Below are 11,111 nucleotides of genomic sequence, written 5' to 3'. Positions count from 1 at the left end.
TTTTTTTTTTTTGAAAACACAGTGACTGTGGGGGTTAGTGCTTCAATTCGCATGAATTAGCCGGTTCATCTGTTGTCTCTTGTGCTACGTTTTCTGCTCCAGTGTGTGTCCTTGTTTGGTCTTTTTACTTTCCCTATGCTTGCTGTTATATACATCGCAATCGACAAGGAGTGCAAACCACCTACTGACCCGTTGTTTTCACTTTTTAACCGTTTCTCGCCTTTTCTGCAGCGAAGTGCCACCTGATCTTACGGTGCGCGTGCACTGTCACCCGGTCAACGTGTTCCAGTGAAACGTGAGCTCAGTTCAATCGGTCGGGGAAGTCGACGTCGTAAAAGCTCTGGAAGGAAAGAAAATTAATCAATTCGGATTCGTTCCGATACCCTCTTCTCTTGTAGTTAACTAGTGAGTAGGTTGTATCGTCATCGCATGGCTACCCTTCGGTTTCATTGAATGCTGACTGCACTGCATGTAACACTTCCACGTGGACAAGCACGCCACGACCAGAGATGCCCCAACAGGTGCATTGTGGCGAATGAAAACACAGGTGAAGTTTCCCTCATCCCAGTCGTGCACCCGTCAGAGCGGGAACCCCTTTCCAGAGGCCCTGTGGACGACACCGACGACGAGGGAGATGAGGTGCAGTTTTGTTTCGGCCACATTTCCATCAGCCCCCACCACAGTAGCATTTTCGCTAAGCAGCTGGCTCCACTCCTCCAGGAATTGTGGCGCTGTTTCCTCTGTTACCGGTGGGGGTGTGCAAACTCGGCAGCGAAGGAAAAAGATATCCGTAAGAGCCACTCAGGATGCCCCCGTAGCAGTAACCCCGCGCGAGTTTCAGAAAAAGGAAGACCGTGGTGCAGGGTTTGTTCAAACGAGCTCTACTCTTTGACACGCTCTGTGTTCGTCTACGGAAGTCAGTCGACCACGGATCGCCGAAGTCTGTTCATTCATCTAGCAAAGGCTACCGGACAAGCCTTAGTGCAGTACGTTGATTTTGCCTCCCCTTTCTGTTGTGGTGATCGCTGTAGTGTTTCATTCTCGTTAGTTGATTTGCACCATCGATGGGGTGTGCGGGATGTACTGAATATCGACGATGTAAGGCAGGGGTATAGCGGCCCTCACCGCACGAGGCAGAGCCAAACGCAAGGAAGGTTGTGGGTACCGCCGAAGCGCGAGGGACTTAGTAACGGAGAAAACGTTTCGCAGCGCATACTTTGCGCTATTAAGCAGGCTGAGGCTCCACGGTCATTGTGCACCTTTGCGGAAAGGGAGGACCATACGTTACGAAGCACACTTGTGCTTACTTTCTTTATTTCCAGGCACTCACATGGCGCGGTTGAATTAACCGCGGATGGAGCTACACTCTGGGGACATAAGCACTGCCATCGGGAGAGGCGCAGAGAAGGTTCTGTGGAGGAAGCACGGATCAACATCATCCTTCTCCCAGACAGTGTAGCGGCAGCTCGCGGTAGGCGTGATGCTGAAGAATCTCGTTCACTGGCACGGGTCCTCCAAGCATGTGGAAGTTGGCGTAAAAAGGTGGAGGAGGGGGAAGATCCTGCAAGCGCTGGGGCGGTACATGGCCGGGAACCAGGTCGTGTTGGGTCGGTATCCGGTGATCGGTTTGGTGGTGAGGTACAGCCCCCGCACTCAGAGGTGACCTCGGTGTCGTTGTGTGCTTCGCCGCTACTAAGTCATCTTTTCTATACCACTGCACATTACATTTGTCACGTGGGAAGGGGTCTCTATTCTTCGGACCTCCACAACCCGGAGGCGAAGAGGGTGGGGGCGGGCAATTGTGCTGGGTGCATCGGCGGTGCCGAACGGCACTCACCAGGGGTATCTCCCCATTGTAGTAGTTGTAACCCGTCATTATTTGGGTCATGTGGCTCCAGCATTGCCGTTGACTGCGTTGACGCAAGTCTTGGGAAAAGCATTGTTGTGTGCTGTGTCAATTCGGGACTGGATCACCGCCCCCAAGTGCGTCAAGCTCTTTTCTTCGTTCATCGTGTGACAGCCGGTGGAAAGTCTCAGGGCGCCACTCCCTGCGAAAGAAACAGCTTTGAGAATTCTGGATCAATCAGTGAAGTCAGACAATATTTCCAGAAAAAAAAGGTGGAACGGGAAAACGTTTTTTCTTGTGAACACGGCATGCGGCAAAGTCCGGAAAGACGGTCCGCTCCGATCCCTCAGCCTAATGATACCACGAAACCTGTGTGCACAGAGTTAGGAGAGCGTCCTACCGATTTCGCCGCGTCCCCCGGTGATGCGGGCGCTCCCAGTGATAGGATCTGCAGCAAGAGCAAACATTGCTGTGAGAATCACGTGGAGCTGGGTTCCCCCAGTAGTGAGCCTCCGCAGACAACCCACACCGCAACGGGAATGCATCGTCTCCACAAGCGCACAGTCTTTGGAGGGTATGATGGGTATCAAACATATAACTTTCCCCATGTAAACCATGACCAAAGTGATAAGGACTGTTCTTCACATGGATTCTTATTCGACGTAGACAAGAACATGAGTGCACACTCGAGAGTTGTGGAAGAAGCTGCATCAAAGGGAAACCAGCTCTCAGGTCTGAGCCGAGGGTGTACTCGGTTCTGCACGCCGGGCGACGCACACAGTCCCCTTACACCACACGCGAGACATATGCCCGGTGAATCCTCGACGTATAATTGCAGTGCAGCTCGCGCCGCGTTGCTTGGGGAAGGACATACGGAAGAGGAGGAAGAAAAAAAACGTCCCTGCGGTAACGTTGCTCAACTGCCGCGCTCGCAAGTGAGTGCCAGCGAGGGGCTGAACATCTCCGGTGGGCTGGTGGGGTGGGCGAAGGGATCTCACGAACACTGCAAGGGACCCGCGAGTGCAATGAAAAGGACCGACGAGTTGGCACACGCATATTGGGACCTCATTGAAGCGGAGGTGGAAACCCATGATTCGATAGATCATTACGTTAGACACCATGTGGTCGCACCACCACGCACCTCTTCTTCACCTGAACCGCAACGGGAAGTGCCCTTATGGAAGGAAGGACGCGTGGAAGAAGACAGGAAGTCGCTCGGTATGCCAGAGACGCTGCTGCTGCGAAAAAAAAATGTTGATAAGTCGACGACAACAGCCGCCACATCGACAGAACAGCGTGTTGAGAAAATGATCAATAAACTGGAGGTGCAACTTCTCCTTTTAGGGTACCGGCTCTTCCTTTCTGGATTATCAGAAGATGCAGATCCCGTATATGTTGCGGAAAGCCGTGATCTGACACGTGACGAGGGAAGTGCCCACGCCAGCAACCACACGGGCGTCCACCTTCCAAAACACATTTTTGACACGCTAGCATCCAACCTAGCGCAGCAACCGGGAACCCTTGGCAAATCTGAGAGCTATCGTGTGGCTGGAAAGACCACATTTGAACAAAGCCTTTGTTGGAAGTGTCTTGCACATCGACACACTCGAAAAGACGATGCGTATAGAAGGTTTCTGGATGTGCTTCAGGCATTGTGCGGGCGTATCACCCGTGAAGGGTGGCTTGACCGTACATCTCCATTCGCGGAGGAAGAGCAGGAGGAGCGGATGGGTACTGGAGAACTATCAAGGAACTTGCCCTTCTCTGTTTCGTCTATGGAGCAGCGTGAATCATCGTTATTACTGCAGGCTAGCAAGCTTACAACGGCGCTGCATCAACGGCGGACCCACAAGCAGCAAGTGATACATGATGATGCATGTATGCAAATAGCAGAGTTGCAGGAGGAACTGAGGAGAGAACGAGAGCAGCGCCGAAAGCTGCAGGAAGAGCTCGCAGAACTTCGTTTTCGGACAAGCAAATATAAGGCCAAGCTCTCTTTCATTGACAGTACATTGAAGCCAATGGTCACCAATGGAATCAAGGAACTGGAGGCAATGATCAGTGAGCGAAAGAGGATGCGGAGGTCTTCACGGGAGGGAGGGCGGAGTGGTGACGGGATAGAACCGTAAAGCATCCACCTTTTTCCCTTGTAGTTTGTTTGTATATATTTTGTCGTGCGTGAGCCACACTCTATCATGTATTTCGGGAATTTCCCCAACCTTCACCTTTGATGTTGTACTGTAGTTGGCTGATCAGGAATACCTTTGCTTACCCTTACTTGGATGAATAATGACCTGTTTTCTTTTCTGTCGTTGAAGTGACGCCATGTTTTCATTCCCCCTTCCTACACTCCCGATATCAGTTTGTGGGGGTGGGAGTGTTGTTTATTTGTACTTGTTTGTTTGCTGGTTTCACAGCTCTTCTAAACCAGTATCACCCTTTAAAAGCGGCACGTGAGCATCCCTCTGGTTTTGTACGTTGGCAATGCAAAGGTGATTGGAAAAGAATGTCAGTACACCGTGGGCTCCGTTCCTTCTTCCGTACGCATGCAAAAGGTAAGTATGTGCATGTGCGTGTGGCTGTGTGCGCATGTGGGTTCTTCATTGACGCCTCTTCTCGGCCAAACCGTGGGGATACTTATCAGCGGCTACATACCATCAAATTACATCTTCTTCTAATGTACCCTCACGTTCAGCCCCAGCCGCTTTTTTTTTCTGATTTTCCAAGCTGTCTACAGCACGCCCATTGATACGCGGGTGTAGACACCAGGGTTAAAACGTTAGCGCGCGTGCGTACACGCAACTATATTTTTGGTGTGCACCTTCGCATTCATATATACGTATAAATATATATAAGTACGTGGCACGCCGCACCTCAGATTTAACGATCTACGTCAGCAGGATACGTTTGAAACATCACATACCACCTGCGGAGGGACGGTAACTCGCAAGTGTGTGTGAGATGAATGGAAGGTATGCTCGGCAGTCGGGGTGTTTTCGTGGTAAACGTCCACGTGAAATCACAACGCAGAAGCTTTTCAACCGTGCCATCGAGCATTTTCAGTCGATTTATAATGACTCTGTGGAACGCCACGAACGCGAGACCTTCGCTTCCCGTGCAGTATTTGAAAAGCAATGTGGTGTGGACCGCGAGCACTTTAACAGGGCGCATGGAAGTTTGGCGAAACATGGCAAGGGGAAAGACTTCGCACTCGTTTTAGAGCAGTTTGAAAACGAGGAAGCGAAATTGCAGAGGGAGCACGAAGAAGAACTTCAGCGGGTGTATCCCCTTGCCTTTTTGGAGCTTGACACAGCCGCTGTCCTTTCCCTGACACTGATTCCTAGGCTAAAGAGCAAACTCGACTTACTGGAGAGGCAGCTCACTCAGCGGCGCAAATTCACCAATCAACATCAAGGCGATGCCGCGGCGAGAGGAAGTCACTCTCGAGATGTTGACCCTCCTGTGGACGCAAAGGAGTCGGACGACAAAAACGGTGCGGATGGCGTCCCGTCTGAACTGAATGATGCGAAGACTGGAATCGAAGAGGATGATGTCGGAACCTTGTGTGTTGGAAGAGGCGCGTACATTACGGGTGATGAGCCCAGTGAAGTGGAAGAGTCAGATTCTAGCGCGTTGGTTCAGGTTTTAGATACTAGCGTTGAAGATGGGAAGGTAGGCACTGGTACTGGAGGGGGGTTTCGTAATCATGTGCACCGATTGGTCTCAAGAGGATTGGGTAACATTTTGTCCATCCCAACAGACGTCATGCGAGCTGGCGCTGCCGATTTTGCCCGTATTGGCTTACTCCTCAACACTGAGAGCCGCAGGCAACGGCGCGATGAAAGGAGGAAATTTCTTCGCAGCCACATGGAAGTTTGTGGTCCCGAGGGGAAGACCATCGGGAAATGGGAGCTGAAGCGCCTCCTCCAGGAAGGAAAAGAAGATAAATTGAAGCAGGAAGAAATTTTTGCAGCGCTGGAGGCGGCGAAAACTATGCCGGAATTTACCGGAAGTGATATGAATGCCAATATAGTTGAAAGCATGGAGAACGATGGGGCTCCACGTAAAACTGCTGGTGCTTCAACTGCATCACGCGAAACAGGGGACACAACCGCGTCGGAAACGGTTGTAAAGCGCCATACCAAAATCGTCCTTCGGGGAAACGGTTCACGACGGGACGATGGTGTTCCATTTACCAGAAAGGACTTTGAATGGACTAGTCTGGGCCTTGACGACGAGAGTATAGGTGAGGGCTCTCGTATGGAGAAGTTGGCGGAGTCGTACATGTGGCCGAAGCGAACTGAGGACCGTATTCCTCACATTTTGTGTGGTGAGGTCATACCCACGTATTTTCGTGTGAGGCAGTATCAATTAGACACTTCTTCACCCACCACCGCGACCGTGCAAATGAGTGCCACCGGAGAGGATGGCTGTCCCTCTACTCTGTTGGATGATCTCGCAGAGGCGACCCAACTTGATCCAGTGCGAGAAGGGATGTCTAATGGAGAGAAAGGAGTAGTTACAAAAAAGTCCCCGTTAGTGTTTCGAATTCCGTTTCGCGCGAAAAGTGTTTGGCTGAAGGTAGACACCTTGGGAGACTTTATTGCCAGCCAGGTGAAGTTCTTCGGGGCCGTAACTTCTCGTGAAATATAGATTTTTGATCCCCATAGGTATTTGTTATACTTTCTACTCCCTCCTCCCTTTCCAGTGCATTCCTTGCTTGTTCCTGGACTCATTTCGTCTTTGAGCCTTTGTCTCATATCGTGTAATACATTTTGAAGTAACTTCCACCGCGTGAAAGAGGTGAGGAGGATATGGGACGCAGCAAACAGGAGGGGAAAGGGGGGAATGACAGCAGTAAAAGTGTCTTGATATACAAATTTGCATAGATGCCCCTCCCATTGTGTGGAGCGGTGCGGCATACACGCACAAGTAGTCACGGATCATCCTGATTACTGGAGTTCTTGCACCACAGGCACTTAATGTGATCTCTCCCCTCTACTTCCTCCCTGCGCAACTCCCACTGTAAGCATCTTCTAGGAAAGAACAAAAAGTAGATAGGGGCACTTTTCTGACTTTCTTTGGAAATCTTGTTTTAGCTGTGGTAGTTCCCCTGTGGTCCTTGTGTCGTCTGTCTATTACCGGTAATATTTTTACGATTTTAGGTCTATTTTTGGCTCTCCATTGCGGGTTGTGGGGGCTTAAAGCGAGGTCAACAAACCTTTAGATAAGTAGACAAGGGAGCGATAATTACCACAATAGACATGGCGGGCACCACCGCTATAGTAAAGGACTCGGCAATGTCTCGAGAATTGCAGCAAGACTGCATTGACTGTGCCGCGCATGCACTACACGTCATGGGGCTGAATGAGCAGACCGCGATGGCACAGTTCATCACGCGCGAACTCAATAGCAAATACGGATCACGTTTCCACTGTGTTGTAGGACGCTCCTTCGGTTCATATGTTGGTCATGACAGCCAGTACTTCATCTACTTCCTGATCGGTGATTGTGCGTTTCTGATCTGGCGCACCGTAGATACCTTCGAAGAGCGTGTGTTTTATGCAGCGGTGGACGACATAGCCGTCGGAAACAAATATTATAGTTGCGAAAAAAACACCTGTGTTGATGAGAAGCTGGGACAAACGTCAATGTAAAAAACTTCCAAGGTACAGCAACCACCAGCGTAACACCCCTACAAATGAAATCGGTCGGCTGTGCAATGTCATTTGTTTGTTCTCTTGCCCTTGCATTCACGGAGCTACTTATATGATGCACTAGATCCCTGCTTGGCACTTGCTATTCAACTCCTCCCCTAAAAAAGACACCTGGTCGTGAACGTGTCAACATAATCCCCATCATCACAATGAATTCACTTGTTTGACATATTCAAGTCCAAAGGAAGTGGGTGAAATAGACGGAGGGTCTGAATTCTTCTATCAATCAAACGACTATGTATGGTGTTGAGTGTTTTCGGCCACTTGGCCTCGCCACCTTTATGTTGGCAGTCCTTTCGGTCGTGCGGGTCGCAACATCAGAAGATGACCCAAACAAACTGACGCCGCAGGAGCGCATAGATAGATACCGCAAACGAGTTGCGCGGTCGTTCCTCCTTAAGATGGCTGAAGAACCCGGTGCCATGACGCTCCCCTCAGGCGTCGTTGTTCACGTGCTCAACCGCGGTGGTGGTGGACGGTCGGCTGCTGTTGATGATGAATGCACCGTTCACTACACAGGAACACTGAAGGATGGAACTGTGTTTGACAGCTCACGAGATCGCGGACAGCCCTTCAAACTTAAGCTGGGCCAAGTGATTGTTGGTTGGCAGGAGGTCCTCCAACTGATGCGACCCGGCGACCGCTGGAAAGTTTTCATCCCACCTGAACACGGTTACGGTGCGAGAGGTGCAGGCCCAAAGATCCCACCCCACTCCGCACTGGTGTTTGACATGGAGTTGATTTCCATTGAAGGCGGCGGCAACGGTCGCACTGAAAAGGAGGTGGAGGAAGTTCTCAAGGGTTACGCGGGGAAGGGAGACTTGTAATTGGTTGATTATTGAGAGGAAGGGGGAAGGTAAAAGAATTTGCCGTGTATGATACTGTGCGAGGGTGCATAAACGCGCTTGCTGGTAGTGTTCACCGGGGGATCAGAGTTGTTAGGGAGTTAATGTGTGTTAATAGTGTTTGTTCCCGTTGGAAGAATTTTCACATATGTATGGGGGAAAGGGAGCAAAATCAAGGCGGCACCGCCCGGGAGGCATCATCTCTACTGCTGTTTTTTTGCATATCTATTGTGTTTGCCACCCTCCTACTCCTGTAAAGTAGGGGGTTGTATTCTACCGATGTTAAAGCAGAGACAACGACAGAAAATGGCAAGGGCAATAACAACCAAAACAACCGTGATCATCCAAGTTGCAGGTACCAATAATGGAGACGATACCAAGTGCCTATCTTATCTCTTGTCACCAAATGAAAAAGTTTCTAAGGAGAGAAAAAAGCGCGTCATACTCTTTACGAATCATTCCATCACTTTTTTGTTTGTGCGCTTACTTTCAGCATCCTTCCCCTCTCACTGCTTTTTTTTTTTGGACGGGTTGTTTGTAAGGGTGTAGGTTGCAATGAACAATGGCGATAATTCCTCCGTAGGAAGCATCAGCGCTCCACCGCGGCAGAGACACAAGTTTGGCACCCGCACAGCTGAAGGTATCGCAGCACCCGTAGCGGCGGGGGGGATAATAACACGTGGAGGGAATTTTCAGAAGCCAACTCCCTCAAGTGACGACTCCGCGGCCTCAACAGAAGATTTATCTCTGCTCTTGTGGTGTAGCGTCGGGGTTTTCTTGTTGCTGTACGTGATCAGTGGGCGGTTTCACAACCTCTATATAACTCCGGAGGATAATGATAAGGCGGAACAAAATTTCCTCCAATATTTGTCTGAGCGTTGGTCTCGCGAAGGTGATGCAATCATCACAAAGGCGTCAAATGATGCCAGTTTTACGCAGCACGGTGATGGACGTATTTATTTCCGCGTAATGAATCAAACCTTTCCTATTAAGGAGTCCACGCCGCCACGCGTTGTGTCAAAAGTATCTCTTCCGGAAGTAAGCAGTGACAACCGGTGGCGCGGTGATTTGAAAAATGCCACAAGTGAGGCAGCCATGGAGTGGCGTAACCTGACTCAGACGATGCAATGCGCTGGAATCGATGGGCCACTCATTTTTCACCTTGTCGCGTTTCTTTCGAGTGGCGTGCGCTTTGTGAGTACATATGTTCCACCAGGGAAGCCTGAGATACGGTCAGTGGGAGCCCACATTCCATGTCTGAATGCCATTCTGCCATTGATGTGCAAAGGTGACAAATGGGAAATTATCTGCCCTCCTGAGATGGCATTCGGATCCCACGGATTTCAGGAGGTGCCCCCATCTGCGACAACAATCTGGCAGGTTTTCATGTTGGATGTGACTAAAAGCGGGCCACGCACGCGGGCACACGTGCAAAAGCTCCTCGCGGCAGCGACACGACGTCATTCCGGCGAGGCGCCGATTACTCGAAGGGAATTGTACGAAAGGGCAATGCGAGCCCGTGGGAAACTGTTGGGTAACGGTGAAGGCACACTGTAAGGGATGACATTATGATGTGTGCAAATACGCATCGCGGGGAGGGGCGCCACCTTGTGGTGGCGTGTAGTGAAGAGAAAAGAAATACAAATGGGAGGAGAGAAACGAAATAGTCCATGCAATATATAAGAAAAGAATATTTACGGGGGTGGATACCTTGTTGTGAAGCCCCATGTGCATTGATGCCCGCGTGTCTGTTGTACAGCACCGCTATTGGCTCGGCTGTAGTGGTCACCATTGTTTGGCTCTGTTTTTACTTCCCATCAACACCCCTGTGGCAACTACAGAAAGGGGAGGGAGTAGGGCGTTTTAGTGAATTCATAGTTCTCTTTTTTAATACATATATATATATATGTGTGTGTGTGTGTAGTTGTTGGTTTTCTTCCCGCTTCCACAATGACACGAGTATATTTTGGTGGTGGTGGTGGTGGTGTTTTTAACCCCCTGTGGGGGAGCTCTGAAAAGAAGTTAAAGAACCTCTTTCCGACGAGTGAAAGGAAAAAGGAAACGAGGGTCAACAGTACTCCTTTGATCTGGGAGTGAAGGGAAATTCACCGACCTTGAGCTGTTTTTTGTTTTACTATTTTGTTTATTTGTTTCCATTCAGTTGTTTTCGTTATCATTATTGCTGTCACATCGTTGTTCATAACCAATGTTTCAATGTCTTACTTCCTCATCCGATCCCAAAGTTGGTTTAGGAATGCTCCGAACAAAAAAAAAAAACAGATATGCGTGTGTGTGTGTGTGTGTGTGTGTGTGTGTGTATAGACAAGACCATAGTTACCACCTTTTTTTTTTTGCGCCTTCACTGCGCGTAATATCCATTGTGTGTTGGTTTATTAGTTGATTCACTAATGCAGATCATTATTTGGTGTTAGTGTCCTTTCTATCGAATATTTTACTCACTTTCCATTCCGTTGAATGGTGGTGATATTTCAGAACGACAGAGCAAAAATGTCTGTGTTTCCTCGCTTATTTGTGCCATTCCGCAACACGCTACTCTCCTCTCTTCTCTCTTCTCTCTTTCCTTATGTGAATATGTAAAAACATAAATTTTACCCGTAGTTGGCACTCCGTACCCCGTAAATATAGCATTTGACTGTGGTTAGGAAATCCAAATAACGTATAGCACATATACTTATATTGTTG

General features: G+C 49.5%; 5 protein-coding genes across 5 annotated transcripts; all 5 read left to right on the top strand.

Annotated features, from left to right (window-relative positions):
• Window positions 1-453: 453 nt before the first annotated feature.
• TEOVI_000804600 (uncharacterized protein) lies at window positions 454-3,975 on the top strand (the record flags this gene model as incomplete). Its single annotated transcript, XM_067220783.1, has 1 exon — window positions 454-3,975. One exon carries the CDS (start codon window positions 454-456, stop codon window positions 3,973-3,975), a length of 3,522 nt encoding a protein of 1,173 aa, XP_067076884.1.
• Window positions 3,976-4,807: 832 nt separating this feature from the next.
• Window positions 4,808-6,499, top strand: TEOVI_000804500 (transcription factor IIa, putative; the record flags this gene model as incomplete). Its single annotated transcript, XM_067220782.1, has 1 exon — window positions 4,808-6,499. One exon carries the CDS (start codon window positions 4,808-4,810, stop codon window positions 6,497-6,499), a length of 1,692 nt encoding a protein of 563 aa, XP_067076883.1.
• Window positions 6,500-7,110: 611 nt separating this feature from the next.
• On the top strand, window positions 7,111-7,503 carry TEOVI_000804400 (dynein light chain, putative; the record flags this gene model as incomplete). The annotated part of the gene is made up of 1 exon (XM_067220781.1): window positions 7,111-7,503. One exon carries the CDS (start codon window positions 7,111-7,113, stop codon window positions 7,501-7,503), a length of 393 nt encoding a protein of 130 aa, XP_067076882.1.
• Window positions 7,504-7,799: 296 nt separating this feature from the next.
• Window positions 7,800-8,390, top strand: TEOVI_000804300 (macrophage infectivity potentiator, precursor, putative; the record flags this gene model as incomplete). The annotated part of the gene is made up of 1 exon (XM_067220780.1): window positions 7,800-8,390. The coding sequence occupies one exon, from the start codon at window positions 7,800-7,802 to the stop codon at window positions 8,388-8,390; it is 591 nt and encodes a 196-aa protein (XP_067076881.1).
• Window positions 8,391-8,963: 573 nt separating this feature from the next.
• Window positions 8,964-9,965, top strand: TEOVI_000804200 (FKBP-type peptidylprolyl cis-trans isomerase, putative; the record flags this gene model as incomplete). Its single annotated transcript, XM_067220779.1, has 1 exon — window positions 8,964-9,965. One exon carries the CDS (start codon window positions 8,964-8,966, stop codon window positions 9,963-9,965), a length of 1,002 nt encoding a protein of 333 aa, XP_067076880.1.
• Window positions 9,966-11,111: the final 1,146 nt, after the last annotated feature.

This window comes from Trypanosoma equiperdum (assembly GCF_001457755.1).
Source record: "Trypanosoma equiperdum strain OVI genome assembly, contig: ctg_1231, whole genome shotgun sequence".
Classification (NCBI taxonomy): Eukaryota; Euglenozoa; class Kinetoplastea; order Trypanosomatida; family Trypanosomatidae; genus Trypanosoma; species Trypanosoma equiperdum.
This window is presented reverse-complemented; position numbering and strand designations above follow the sequence as displayed.